At 52.1% G+C, this 14,668-nt stretch overlaps 1 protein-coding gene across 1 annotated transcript in view; it reads right to left on the bottom strand.

Annotated features, from left to right (window-relative positions):
- The window catches only part of TRPM2 (transient receptor potential cation channel subfamily M member 2), a 51,254-nt gene that overhangs the window by 18,171 nt on the left and 18,415 nt on the right, over positions 1–14,668 (bottom strand). The window contains exons 7-20 of the mRNA XM_025214735.1: positions 14,380–14,560; positions 13,927–13,988; positions 13,313–13,513; positions 12,333–12,435; positions 11,192–11,313; positions 8,799–9,149; positions 7,390–7,527; positions 6,645–6,774; positions 6,121–6,266; positions 4,839–4,951; positions 3,777–3,990; positions 1,980–2,098; positions 1,165–1,297; positions 809–980 (exon numbers count right to left, since the gene is read on the bottom strand). Of these exons, the coding sequence (XP_025070520.1) occupies positions 809–980; positions 1,165–1,297; positions 1,980–2,098; positions 3,777–3,990; positions 4,839–4,951; positions 6,121–6,266; positions 6,645–6,774; positions 7,390–7,527; positions 8,799–9,149; positions 11,192–11,313; positions 12,333–12,435; positions 13,313–13,513; positions 13,927–13,988; positions 14,380–14,560 (2,185 nt within the window). The remainder of the gene's footprint in view (positions 1–808; positions 981–1,164; positions 1,298–1,979; positions 2,099–3,776; positions 3,991–4,838; positions 4,952–6,120; positions 6,267–6,644; positions 6,775–7,389; positions 7,528–8,798; positions 9,150–11,191; positions 11,314–12,332; positions 12,436–13,312; positions 13,514–13,926; positions 13,989–14,379; positions 14,561–14,668) is intronic.

Below are 14,668 nucleotides of genomic sequence, written 5' to 3' on the forward strand. Positions count from 1 at the left end.
GGACTTTGACCGCAATGACAGCTGAGGGTGTACAGGGCCTGGCAGATACCACCTAGCACCTCCCAGGATCAGGCTTTTTGAGTCGCTGCAATTATCAGTCAGTCCTGTACCCAGAGGTTCTGGAGCCACCTCCTGTTGCTCCACCTGCCCCACACCCCCTGAACCAGGCTCTCCCTTCTCTTACACCAGTTTCCACTGGCTCCAGTGGAACCTGATCCGTTGACATCACCTTGGGTCCTGGCCCACTGCTCCCAGCACAGCTACTATTGCTTTGCAGCAGGTGGGGATCCAGCCTTGCTGACTCCCCAGAGCCACAGCTGAATGAAGCATGCATCATGGAACAGAGCATCAGTCCTGTTGCATTTCATCTCTACCCAGCCCTCAAACCAGTCAGACAGGGGCCAGAGAGTTCCAGCAGGTTGGACAAATGCTTGGCTGGGCTAGTTTAGATAAGGGTGATGCTGCCTTGAGCTGGGGGGTGGGCTAGATGGTCTCAGCCATGTTGCAAAGTCTTGTCATGGCTGAGGTCCTTCCTGAGCTGCTAGAGGCCCCCCCACACACTGACAGCACTAGTTCATGAAGAACTGGATGAGCATGGTAGCCAACATGAGCTGTAACAAAGATATCCTGTTCACCCACCCCTCTGCATCCACCCTCTGCCACTGAGGCAGGATCATGGCCTACGTGGGCACAAGCTCTAAGCCAGTCAATAGCAGGTCTTATGCTCTTGTCCTGCTTTGGAAATCTTTCCCTGCCCAGCACCAACCAGGCCCAGGCAGAAACAAGTGAGAAGCCCTGGAGTCAGTACCATCAATGTAGGAAGGGATCTGCCCAAAAATCGTCAGGTAGGAATGGTAGACGACACCCCGGAAGATCCAGTCCACCCGCTCCTCATTGTGGATAAGAATGGCCTGCTTGGCCACGCCAAAAGACACAACCCAAACAGCCAAAAGAAAGAGGAAGAAGAAGACATCCTTCATCTGCAAAATAAAAAGAGACAGCAGGAGTGAACAGTTGGCTTTCAATGGAACAAATACTTGGGTGACACTCGCTTCCCTCCCAGATCCTACAACCCTCTCCATGAGCCCCAATTCATAAGTCTTATGTAGATCCTGCTCTGCTCCCACTACAAATAAGTCACCCCCAAGGAAGAAGAGCTCTTACCATTCTCTTCACAATGATAATTTTGGGCCCCAGTGTTTTACTGACTGTGAAGATGTGCATCAGACGCAGGCAGAAAATGATAAAAGCCAGGGACAATATGATCCGTCCTGGATATAAAGTAGATGGGATTAACCTGGCGGAGAAAAGAGAAAAGAAAACACATCAGTGTATCTCCTTACGTGGAGTTGTTTTCCTTGCAAATGATCAGCTTACCTTCCCAGAGAAGAATAGCTCTTCCCCTGGAGTCCTGTTTGAGAGTGGAACAGAGCATAAAACACATCAGGCCTAGCATCAAAGCAGCTGGGAACAGAGGGAAGCTTGTAAAAAACATCCATGTTCCAATTGAAAATTTCATCAGCATTTTGCACTTTTTTTTTTTTTTTGAGCAGGAGAGGCAAGGATTGCTTTGGATGATATCTTTGTGGGGGGTGAACTGCATCACTGGGGTAGACTTAGAAGAGCTTTTGAATGCAAAACATGCTTCTTCAGGTCTGAGAAGAAAAAGTAATAATCTATCAATCACAGTGCTGGCTTTTTTCCTCAGATCTGAGGAAGAATGTTTTGTCTTCAAAAGCTCCTTTAAGTCTATCCCAGTGATGCAGTTGGTCTAATAAAAGATACCACCCAAAGAAATCTTTGCCTCTCGCATAATTCACAGACCATCATGCTTACATCATCCTTCCTCACACTACCATTCTTTTTAAATGTTGAAAAAAAAAATCTCAACAACACAATTGCAAATTCCTCTCCCTGTTTTCCAGCTGGCTCTGGTGAGTGGCATGAGGAGATTGCCCATCCAAATCCTCCATGCTTACCTACATGTCAGTCCTGCCATAAAGATCAGGATGGCACAGACATCCAGCTTATTCCAGAAATCACTGATGTACAAGGAAGCCATTTTCAGTAACCCACACCCATCCGGGTCATAGAAAAGCTGTTGGGAAAAAGAAGTGGAACAAGTATTTCAGTAAAAGGACTTTAGGCTGCTGAGGGGCACTGGAGGTTGTGACCTGGTGTGGTCTTCGAGTTCTTTGCAACAGAAAATTGCTCTATTATTTTTCTAAAATCATAAAAATGAGTGAAAGGTCAGAGCTGGCATTTTCTGAAGGGTGCCTTATGCCTAAAAAGGTTGAGAGGCACTGATTCAAAGCTTGGTCATCTAGCTTTTTACAGAAGTTTACTTTTCCCTGGTGCTTAGTCTTCATGGAATAATAAAGAAGTTCTTGTTGCTGGAAGTGCTTATTTCCTTTGGACCACTTCTTGCAACTCAGGGAGAAAGCTGCAGAGCCCAGATATCAGCAGTGCTGGGCAAGTAATATATCTGCCAGCTCATTACCCACTAGAACTCATCTTTGTATAATAGGGAGAGATTGGGAATTTGATGATCTGTTCACTGGTATTGCCAGGAACTGGTAGGATACCTGTACATATACCAGTGGCTGTTGCGATATTATTATTATTGCTATCATCATCCTTTGGACCAACCATGAAGTCATTATTTAGTGATCAGCGTAAGGATGAGGTGATGAATCACCACCATCACATCTTGGGAGCACATTGGAAATGTACTAGCCAGATTCTGGTGGGCACTGGCTGCCTAGCTCTGAGGAATGGGCCAGATCCCCAGCTTGTGTGTGCACTGGTACAGCACCAGCGAGGTCCCACAGAGTCTCTACTGGAGTTTATAGAGCTACACCTCTCTATAGCAGCTGAAGATCTAGTCACTGTAGAGATGCAATTCCATCTCCATGAGATATGGGTCAAGAGGTCCCTGCAGGGGAAATTGCAGCAGTTCCCCTTCCTCCTGTAGGTTTACAGGCTTAGACAACAAGTCCTAGGTTTGCTTCTGATTTCAACCGTAAAAAGCTAGTTCCATATGTTAAAAAAAACCTGACTGTCCACATTTTCTTGGTGGTGATGGTACGGACACCTTGACTGTCCAGATCAAAATACCTGGTATCAACTTTTTCAAATTTGGAGGAAAAAGACAAAAGAAGACCTAGCATTTGGGACCTGAAGATAGACAAATTCAAAATTAGAAATCAGGCACGGTTTTTTTTCCACTGTGAAGCTAACTAGCCCCTGGAATAAACTTCCAAGGGAAGGAATAGGCTCTCTAACACCTGATGTCTTCAAACCAGGCTTGATTGCCTTTCTGAAAGGTCTGCTTTAGCTACACATAAGTTACTAGGCTCACTAACTGGTTGAAACCCTATGTGCAGACTAGCTGGCCTAATGGTCTCTGTAACTCTAGGAACCAGCACACATACTTGAGAGCATGTCCCTGAGCGCATGTCTGGCTGAGAGATGCGGCTTCATCAAGTTGCAGGTAAAAATTATGGAATTTTTGTGAGATCCCACAAGATCTTGGCTTGTGATGTTCTCACTCATCTGCAGATGTACCCGAGACATCGTGTGCACATCAACCCCAAAAAAGCATGTCACAAGAGGGAGCATGCACACACCCATGTGGAAACAGGAACTGCTACTGCCTGCTTCAGCATGGCTAGACGCTCTTTCACAGGGGGCAACCCAGTCGTCAGGACAGCCTAGCCTGTATCAAGCCCCATGTCACCTACCCACCACCTGCCCCTGCCTTGCCTGTCCCGTACCTGGCGGGTCTCCTCACACACCAGGGAGAAGAGCCAAAAATAGATGATACGCTCTCGCCAGGATGGCGTCTCCTGGAAATCAATCATCAGGACGTAGGCATAGAGCAAGAGGAAGCTGAAATACGAGAGGATGTTCAGGTGGAAGATGACGACGGGGGCTGTGAAGAAGGCTCGGAAGCGCGTCAGGCAGTTCATCGGCTGCAGCCTCTTCTCCCTGAGTGGGGGGAAGTAACCAGGAAAGGATGCATGACTCAGGGCTCAGGAAATGTTGCTGGCTTCTGCTAGGGCAGGCCTGCTTTCTAACTTGGGGAGGCTTTAGTACAGACAAACACAGCATGGCACATCATGTAGGGAACAGCTTTCTACCCTGGGCCTGCTGTGACTATCATGGGTCTTACTAGATTGCACTGTATGGTCCAGAAGGTCTTTCCCCACAACTGCTGGCTGGATCAGGCAATGCCATGCCCAAGGTGTTGTTTGGGCACCTGCTCCAGGGCCAGGGTGTTGGGAGTCACAGGGCCCAGCACTCACTGAATGTCTCAGTTGGGCAGCCCCAGGTGGTCACTAGTGCCTACAGATCTGATTCCAGGCCTTGGCAACACATGCCTGGCCTGCTTCCTCTAGAGAAGCCCTTGTTGATCCAAGACATGACTACAGGACAGCAATGGTCCTGGGGCTGGGGCTGGGGCTGGGGCTGGGGCTGGGGCTGGCCCTGAAGTAGGCAGTGAGTGTTCTGGTGTGCGATGTGCTGTTTCAATGGGGGAGTCACTTCTGCAGAGCTAGAGCCTGGGCTGACTATAGCATGAGCTGACAGGCCTGGTTGCTGAGGCCCTGCACAGCATGGCGGGGACACTGCTGATAATGTAGGGGTTATCACACTAGCACCCACTGTGTCTGACCTGTTAGCAAAGAAAGAGGTGGCACTGGGAACCCCACCTCCCTCTGCAGCCAGTCACTGTGAATCTTCCAACTCCTGCTCACACTGCAAATGTCCTTGCCATAGGCTTTCTGCCACAGGCCACTTCTGCTGCTGCTTACCCAGAGAGGGATCCCTGAAAGTACCTGAAGCCGACGAGGCCGGTGTAGAGAAGCGGGAAGAACAGCATGCATAAGATGACCCTCCAGAGCCCGTTGTCCACACACAGCTTCCCCCACCAGACTTTGGTCAGAAAGGTCTGCAATTTGGGAGCAGAAGGGCATGAATTTACAGTCACATGGAGGCCAGAGCCCATCACAAAAAAGTGGGACTAGAAGGGACCTTCAGAGGTCACATCTAGTCCAACCTCTGCCTGAGGCAGGATCAGCCCTATCCAAACCATCCCAGACAAATCTGTCATCTAAACTCTACATAAGACTGCCATCAACCCTGACATAACACCAGGCATCACACCCAAAAATACCAGAGGTAAAGCAGGGGGACTGTGGCAGCCAAAGTTCTGCTTCCATGAAAGGTTGTTAATACATGCCCATGAGATCCCAGGTAGAGGCCATGCCCATGGCTACAAAGGAAGGCAAAACCCTGCCAGTCCATACCACTCTGACCACAAGGCAAAATTCCTTCCTGATCTCAAACATGGCATCAGTCTGACCCTGGGTAGGGGCACAAGTCCCTCTAGTCAGGACCCTCCAGGTTTAAGTCCCAGCAGGAGCACTGGCGTAGCCCAGTCAAAGCCCCCAGCCTGGACTGCAGCCAACACCCACCACCTCTGAGGAAGGCTTAGAAACACCTTGACAGCTGACATCCCTCCATCCCACAGGGTAGCCTCCCCGCTCCGGAAGAGAAATTCTGCCTTGATCCACCCCACTCGCACAGCAGAATTGTCTCCTGTAGCAACCACTCAGACAAGACCATGGAGGGCTCAGTGAGGGGGAAATGGTCCTGTCCTTAAGGTCAGAGGCTAGACCCACCCCATATGGCTGTGCAAGTAGCTCGCTGTTCAGGCTCTACAGGGCCTGCCGTGCTGAGGCGTGGAGCCTATACAGGAGAAAGCAAAGGGGCTGAGGGCTGAGTGGCCAAAGCACAGACCCAGCACAGGGTGGGGGCAGACCGTGCATGCCAGGGGCTTATTGGCTGGCATCATCCCTTGCATGCTGTGGGTGGGAGTGGGTCCCTCTCCGAGCAGCACAGAACCCGTGGGAACAGGGCACCGAGCTGAGCCAGTGCCACAGCTCCCTGAGTGGGTAGAGATACTTGTGTGGCCAAGCTGCTGCTGGGAGCTGCCTGAGCATGTATGGCCACACTGAGGACTCTGCTTTCTTCCTGGTGAAAAGTCCTTTGTGAAGGGGGAAAGCAGGCAGGGGGAAAAGAAGTGAGCTCTCCCCTCCCCCACAGCTGGAAATGTACCTGGATGCCCCCGTGGGACACAAAATTCATGTTTTTGGCCTCCAGAGACAGCTGCAGGCAGGTCGTTTTTCCCCAGGCTTCAGAGACACGGATAAGGAGCTTCTGGGCTTTCTCTTCGTCCTTGCGGTAGCACTCCGTGAACACCCCTGCACAGAAACACATGTGGGTGGCAGGCCTGGGACTGGGCAAAGCCCTTCCCCATGGGCCAACCAGAGCACCCCAGAGGTGTGTTGCAGGCAGGCAGCTCAGCTCAGAAAAAAACACTGTTCCTAGAGCAGTAGGGGCTGCAGTTTGGACCTTGCCCAGAACACCACCCTGTGAGCTTGCAGGGCCCTGAATTGCAAACACACCACATGGTGCACTGCAGTTGAGTGCTGTGTGCCAGACAGGCTGCAGATAAATGTCCCTCAGTAGGGAGGGGTCAGGAGGGAAGGCAGTGACTCCAGAAAAGAGCATGGGGTTGGGAGGAGCCTGCCAGTGCCTCCTGTGTCCTCCTCTCAGTGTACCGCTGCCCTCGTGCTCACCGATGGCTCCGAGCTCGAACCACTCTGCCAGGGCCAGCATCTCCTCTTTGCTGTCTGTGTCCTCCTCCTCCCTGGAGAGCTCCTTGAGGATCTTGCTGGAGGCCAACGCTGCTGCAATGCAGTCCTGGCTCTGGAACAAAGGGGACATGTGAGTGGGAGCATGGTACCCTGGGGCTGCAGGTCCAAGGCCCCTGTGGGTCTTCGGAAGGGAAGGGAGTTGGATCCTTCCAGGCCAAGCACCATTCAGAAAGACCAGTCTCATAAACCAAGGCCTTTAGCTAAGGCAGAGATCCAGGGCTTTCCTGCATCTCCTCTCTTCTTGCCCAGCTTGGAGTGCTCCCACCCTGTCAATGGAACAAACTGCAATCTTGACTGGCCCATGACATGCCATTGCCAACCCCACAGCCTGGACTCCTGCTAGAAAGGGACATCTCCTTCAGGCATTTCAGTCCTCATGGTTCATGGCTTTGGACAATTCCACTTACTGTGGTGACAGGAAACAGTACCACCCCCAGTACAACCCACACCTGGACAAGGGGCTCTTGGTCCCCATCCAGTGGTGGCTCCATGTGAGCAGCTTATGAGGCTCCTTTAGCTCTCTAGTAAGAGTCAGAGGCCATGAGTCCTTTCTTGGCTCCAGGCCAAAGGTAGACACAGATGTCTAGTAATGAGCGGGGGGACCAGTGTTCAGACCTGCTGCTGGTTACCATAACCTCTGGGATTGCTGGGGAAGTGGTTGGAGTACCTGGGTCCAAATGATTTCTGCCAGCTCCCTGCGATTTTGGACAACAGCCCAGATGAGAAGGTCCCGCACAGGGTCCATGGTGTAGATGGCTGGACCAGCTGAGCGCTTGTACAGGGATCTGAGGCTCACTCCCTGAACCTGGGGAACAAGTAAGACAAATCAACTCATTACCAAGACTTGGCAAAGCACCTACTCTGGCTTTAAGTACAGAAAAACACCACCCATGTCCTAGCTCCAGCCACCAGAGCGTGTGTGTGTGTTGCAGGGGGGGGTCCACCCCTGACCCAGAGGGGTTAGGAGAGACCCAGCCAGTGAGCAGGGAACCAGATCTCCAGGCCTTGTCCTGGGGCACCTAGCTAACTGCTCCTCTCCACAGGGAGGGATGCTTCACTCAGCTCCAGGGCTCACAGCGAAAGACCCTGCACTCACACACATGGGAGCTGGGGAGCCAGGCACCAGAGACAACTAGGCGAGGGCACCTGCTGGCACATTTTCTTTGTAGCTGCTGGAGCTTCCCCACACACTACTCTTCACTGGATCTTTGCACCTCTAGAAACACAGAGGGCGGCCCCCAAGAGCACCTGAGTAAGATGAGGCCAGCATCAGGCATTGAGTAAGAAAGTCTGGAGCCTACAGGAAGGAGAGTCTTTACAGCGCAGGGCAAGGAGTCAGGGGGTGGCCTGCGTCTCTGCCCAGCCTGATACCTTGTGTGGTCTGAATGCCAGCTGAATGTGGGTGTGAAACAGGACTGACCCAGAAGGACAGGGCTGCACACCCACTGTACACAAGCAGTGCAGCAATGGGCACCTAGTCCAAGGTGTGGGTTCAGCCTCCCCAGGCCATCTTCTGGGGAGGAATTTAAGACTGGATTCCCGCTGGACCAGACAAGAATTTAAGACTGAATGCTTTAACTGGAGAGGGCTTCACTTGGACTGAAAGCAAGAGAACTGAAGGTATTCTTCTGTGCAGGAAAACTCACACTGGTGATACCAACTCGCCATACCTGCCCCAGGGCTAGCACCAAGCCATAGGTGTAGACAGCTGCTCATGCAACACAGTGAGCCAGGTAGGGTAAGCCCTGCCAGGCACCTGTGCCACGTGCCAACATTAGTGAGGAATCATTGGTGGAGGGACACCACTACACTTAGACTGGCACAAATATTCTCAAAGGCCTCCATGCTGGGGCTGGGTAATGAGCCTAACCTGCAGCTCCTCTGCCAGGAAAATGCCTGAGATGGCCAGCACCCAATGTGCTCATCAGGTGCCTGGTTAGAAAACTGGCCCAGATCCAGCCTCTCAGTGGAGGGATGGACAGTCACCATCTCATGCCCTATCCAAGGAGCTATAACGGCTCCCACCCCCTGGCCCCTCACTGTACCACAGCCATGGAACTCAGGGCCATCCCATACATTGAGCTTGATGTGTGGGACTGGGATGGAGAGTCGGTGTCGCTCTGGCTGCTTGGACTTCGGATACAGCATCTGTGTAGAGTCGCCCAATAGCTCCCGCAGCACCTGGGAGACGTGGTGCAGCTGAACTCGTGGTGCCCTGGGGCAGGCCAGGTGCTCCTTCTCCTCCGCCAGCACCTTCTGCAGCTTGATGTGGAAGACGCTGGATGGCACCAGATTCTCATAGAGGTAAAGCAGGGTGTCCCAGGTGACAAACTCCTTCAGGCGCACGCCCTGCTCCAGGAACAGCTTCACGAACTCAGGCTTGTTGGAAATCAGGGCTGCAGCCATCACTGGGTGCAGATCTGCAGGCTGTCAAGCCAGAAAGAGCAGTGAAGGGCACACTATTGTAGAGCAGAGCCCTACCCTCCTTCTCAGGAGTGGGGACAAGGAGATGAAAATGGAGCCCAGAGGTGGGAAGCGGGCAGCAGGAAGATGCACTGAAGCAGCCCCTTGAAGGGGTCACTGGAGCTGGGGAACAGCCTGACCACAGGCAGCTTCCCAACCAACCACCTGCTAGTGAGGAAGGTGAGTCAGGGGCAGCAGGGAAGGGGTACGAGTGTGCTATGAATGGAAAGGGAAAGGACTGTGATGCCAACCTCCACACTTGTCTGAGTCTGTGAGCCCAGGTGAGAGGTGCCGTTGCTCCCAGCTCCTACCCTTGACCATGGATCTCCTACTGCCCAACATAGAGCAAGACCTACCAGACTAGGGCAGCAAATGGGACTTTTCTCCCATTTATTTAATGAAACAAAACACAACGAGGTCTTAGTTTCCCTCCAGACTGGGACCTGCATTTTGAAACCTCGAAAAATGCTCCTGCAATAGAGTTCTGGTTTCCCTGCCAGCCCCACTCACATCTCCTGCCAACCCACTGGGCCAAAGCTAGCAGCAGCTGAACATCTCCTGAAACAACTTGGGCCAAAACAGTGACCTCTGCACACTATTGCTAAATTTCAGGGTTGGAAGCGATAAAAAAATGACAGAGGAGACAACAGGCGATTTTCCCCATTTCTAGCTTCTGTAATATCAGACTGCCAAGCATAGGAGCAAGAAGGGGGCAGCCAGTGTTTTTCTTTGCTTCCTTCTGCCTTAACATTTTGATACCATTGAGTGAATCAGCAGAAAAGTGTGTAGTGAGCCGACTGGCCAGAGATCCACATAACCAGTCAGTGCACAGCCAGGCAGCAGCCTTCACTGTCGAGTTCTTGGCCAGGGAGGTGGTGAATCATTTTTAAGAGAAGACAGGCACTTCTCAAAGCTGGAACATGTTCCCCACCCAGTTAACACGTAAAAGCTCTGCACAGGTTGACTTTAGATGGGAGGGAAAACTGGTCATTACAAAAGCACTGAATCAAGGGACATTTTCACATGCCATTGGGCACGCTCCAAGGAAGTTTGTCCTCCCACAAGCAGCAGTCAACCTTGGCCAATGTACCGGGTTCAAAGCCAGCTCCTTTTCTCCCTCCACCCCAGAGGACAGGCTGGGGGTGGTTCCAGGGATGTGCTGTGTGAGGGCTGCACCAGAACTGTTCTCTGCTGCCCATGGTGCTCGCACGAAGCAGAGTGTAAGTCAGAGCAGGCACATGGGATCCAGGCAAGACTTTTCAGGGCCCTGAAATAGGGGGCAGTGCAAAGGCAGCTTAAAGGGCCTTAAGCTCCCCTCCTCCCACTGCAGCCACCAGGGGTGGATCCAAAGTGGGTGCAGTGGCACGGCTGCACCCCCTTTCAGACTGGACTGTGCTGCTGGAGACTCTGGGGACTTTAAAAAAAGACCCCAAAGTGGAAGAAAATCCCCCCTTCCCCTCCATGCTCAGCAGCACATCCCCTCCTCTACTTGCCATGGCTGCTTTCCTGGCTGTCCTGGGGTGGGGGAATCTTGTGAGCTGTTCCTTTCCTTGGCAGCATGGAGGTTAGGCTCACCTAGGGCAGCCACAGCAGCAGTGGTTTCTCTGTGCCTGCTCCTGGAACCCACTCCCTTCCCAGTGCTACTATTCCCAGTAAAGCCCAGCTTCTGAGCAGCCTGGCTGGTGTGGGCAGGTGCAGCTGTGAAGACACCCCCATCCCCAGAACAGTGCAGAAGACAGCAGAGACTGGAGGAAGAGAGAATGGAAGAGTATGGGATGGGACATACCTCTAAGCATGGAGGAGAAGATGAGGGATGTTTTGGGAACTTTATTTAAAGTTCCCAGAGGCTCTCACAGTGCAGTCTCCCCACACTGATGGGTTGGAGTGGGAAGGAGCCAGGGAGCAGTGCTGAGATGCACCTCCTTTGCCAAATCCTGGATCCACCCCTACAATCACACCAGCTAGAGGGCATGTGTGGCACTGACCTGGCTCAAGGCCCCTCTCACCTTCCATTCATGGTCATCTGTGAAGATCTCACTCCTGGCAATATCCACTCTGTTCCACGCCACGGCTAGCTTCAGCTGGTGGTCCCAGCTCTCGTGGCCAAAGTGGTCGTGGTTTCGGGATGCTGTACCCAAAAAGGCATACAGGGGAGTGATGGTATGCATAAGAGACTGGGCCTCATTGTTACCTCCCTGACCTGGAACAGTTGCATCTGGAGCCAGGACTGCCCTGAGGTAGCTCCAGGCAGCAGGACGCCCATGAAACACATAAAGGAGCTCAGAGGATTATGGGACACTTATAACCTGGGAGAAAAAGGTCACCCATGGAACCCCAGGAAATGGCCAGGCTTTTCCAATGCCCGTATCTCCTGCGATGCTCCCCCCTGGCCTGTGGGGTACAGGACAGTACCCAATACTCAGCATCTTCACCTGCCTTGCACCTCCCTAGGGCATGGGATTTCTACAGGACAATCCATTGCTCATGCAGAACAGAAGCACACAAGGTGCTCAGCTCTGAGAAGCAGGCCTGTGACTTCACAGTGAGACAGGAGCTGCCGTGAAACTACCCCTGCCTCAGTGAGTTTCCAGTCTATGAAACAGCAGAGAAATGACTTTATGGGAGCTGGTATACATGTGAGATTCCGGGAGGCCATCTGTAGCAGAGCCCCAACAAAGAGCTTCATCAACTGGAGCAAGGATTGTCCTGGCCAGGGAAGCAGCCGCTGGAGCTCTGTGCTAAGATGAGCCAAGTGGGAAAGGACCAGGAGGTGAGGGGCTTCTGCAGAGCAGCCCTGCTGCAGGGACAGCTACCTGGTCAGCATCAGTAGAATCACTGAACTCATAAAATCCCTGATCCAGCCGCTCCTTGGGCCATAGCTCACACCTCCATGTTTACCTCACAGAAACATCCCCTGTGGACCAGTGAGCTACACACTCAGCAACATGACCAGTAAAGAAGGCCTGTTCAGTTGTTCAAGTACTGGGGGGCCCTTCTGCACAGCCCAGATGCCAGCTGGGCTCCCTGCACCCCGGGGAGCCATCACACACACAGAGAGCCCCACACTACGGCAGACAGTCAGGTTCTCTGCTGCTAGGTGCCCTGGTAGAAGCCACCCCACCAGAGCAGAAACATGCCGCCACTCACCTTTGAGCAGTGCCTGGAGAATGGCCACATCCACATCCTGCTGGCCATCCTTGCCCTCCCTGAAAACAGTCAGGAGTTGCCTGCTCCGCACTATGTCTTGGATCTGTGGGAGAGGCCGGAGAATCAGCTGGTCAGTGGCAGAAGCCTTCTCTCCCATGCTGCTACCCAGCCCATGTCAGGTAAATTGACCTATCCCTGTAGATCCCAGCTGCACCTCCTAGCCAATTCAGGATGAATATCCTACTTCTGCCTCGAGTGTCCACAGTCCTTCCGTACACACTGGATGTTAAATCTGTGTCCCCTCTGGATACCTGTAGCATCCTCCAGTCCATTCAAGGTTAATTTTGTGGCTTCCAGTCCAGCTACAAGAGAGTAGGCTGATTCTCTGTCTACCATCATTCTTCCAATGTACAAACAGGCTGGCAGGTACAGCACAATGGGTGAAATCCCAGCGCTACTGCAGTTGACACTGAAAATCCCCTTGTCCTCAGCAGGGCCAGAGTTTGGTCTCATGCAGATTTTCTCCCCATATTAAAAATCCAGTGACCCAAGATGGAAAACAATGCTGGGAATTAACTCCAGGCAAAAAACCCATTGGACTGGGATAAAATGAAAGTACTGGATTGACCAGATGAGGAGTAGACCAGAAATTCTCCCTGCTTTGCTGTGCGTGGCGCACTTGCCTGCTTCACACACTCAGAGATCAGTTTGCACGGGTGTGTGTGTGTGTGTGTGTGTGTGTGTGTGTGTGTGTGTGTGTGTGTGTGTGTGTGTGTGTGTGTATCTAGTCTGAGTGGCACATACATGGTACATAGCTAGAAGTATGGCTGGAAAAGCTGTGACACTTGTGAAGTGTGCATGTTTCCTTGTTGAGGAATGGAGAAACAAAGTCACAGATGCTGCAATGGGCGACTTCCCGCCCTCTCCCTTTGTCTCCCAGTGACATCAGCAAGTATAGCCATGCAGGTGCAGCCTCTCACCTTTTTGGTCCACTCCACAAGCTTGCCCTCAGTGAAGAACTCATAGGTGTCCCGGAAAAGGATGCTCACTTTCTTCTGGATCAAGGAGATGGTGATCTCTGGGACAGGCAGGTGGGCCACCTGAGCAATGACGTCAGCTACACGGCCAGACCCCTCCACTATCACACACGGGGTGCCATGGGTGATTGCATTATAGATAGTCTGCAACACACAGATGGATAGGATACAGAGGCTTGTCCAAACCCCAGGGGAAGTTTCTCATTGGCTTCCATTCGCTTCAGGGTCTTTCGGATCAGGCCCCAAAAATCCACAGCTTAGGTATGGTATTAGTCATTGTGTTCTCATCTGGCTACTTTATGAATGCCCATACAAGAAATTAACTTGTTACAACTGACTAATTCTCTGCACCCTGCTTCACTGTTCACCCACTTGCAGGAGACTAGTCTCCTGAGCCACGGTTCAGTTCCACTGACTCCATCTCTTGCCTAAGCCCCAGAGATCGGTTTGGTGAAGGCTGACTTCACCCAATGAGACAATGGTGTTCACTGTCCCCCAACCCATGCAACTGCACTGTCTTTCCTCGAGCCACCTGAAGAGAGGGCAGATGTACTTACATCAAGAGTCCCGGGTCCACCCTCCAGCACGACGCAAACAATTGGGATCCTGATGGCCACTCCTGCAGGGAAGCAGAGTCAATTCAGGTCTATGTGGATGCTAAACCCTCCTGTTAAGGCTGGCCTATGATGGCCTCTTCCAGCATGGAAGAGGCAACTGCAGCTGTCTCCATCATAGGCCAGGCTCTAGAAAAGCTTTGGAAGAGATCTGCTATTAACAAGGGAAGAGATGGTTGTAGTCATTCCACCTGAAGGAGGAATGAATGTTGTCTCAGTCTGTGTCACTGAGGAACTCTTTCAGAAAACTAATAAGGAGTTATTAGGGGCTTGCAACATCTTCTGATCCCCTGTGCTCCATCAATACTTGCTCATGCCCTAGGATCATTGGCTTAGGGATCTCATGCATTTTCCTTTCTTGGTTCCAAGGCAGTCCCTGACCATGGCTGACATTACCTCCTTTCACCTTGGTTTGCTCAGAAATGAACTTCTCCAGCCTGGTCCTCAAGGGGATCTCCATGCCGTATCTGCCATGGGTCCCATCATCCACTAAGATGAAGTGGGAGTGATTGCTATCCAGGCAGGACAGGCTCCCTTGGCTCTCCTCATCCAGCATGTACTCAGCTGGGAAGCCACCCTGAAAAAGAAGTGCAGAGGAAACACTCATGGACTAGCAGGTGCACTGTACCGAGCCCTTTGTCCTCCCTGGGCATCTCCTTCCGCAGGATTCACACTAGATCACTGG

The sequence above is a fragment of the Alligator sinensis genome, unplaced genomic scaffold, assembly GCF_000455745.1.
Source record: "Alligator sinensis unplaced genomic scaffold, ASM45574v1 scaffold1086_1, whole genome shotgun sequence".
Lineage (NCBI taxonomy): Eukaryota > Metazoa > Chordata > Crocodylia > Alligatoridae > Alligator > Alligator sinensis.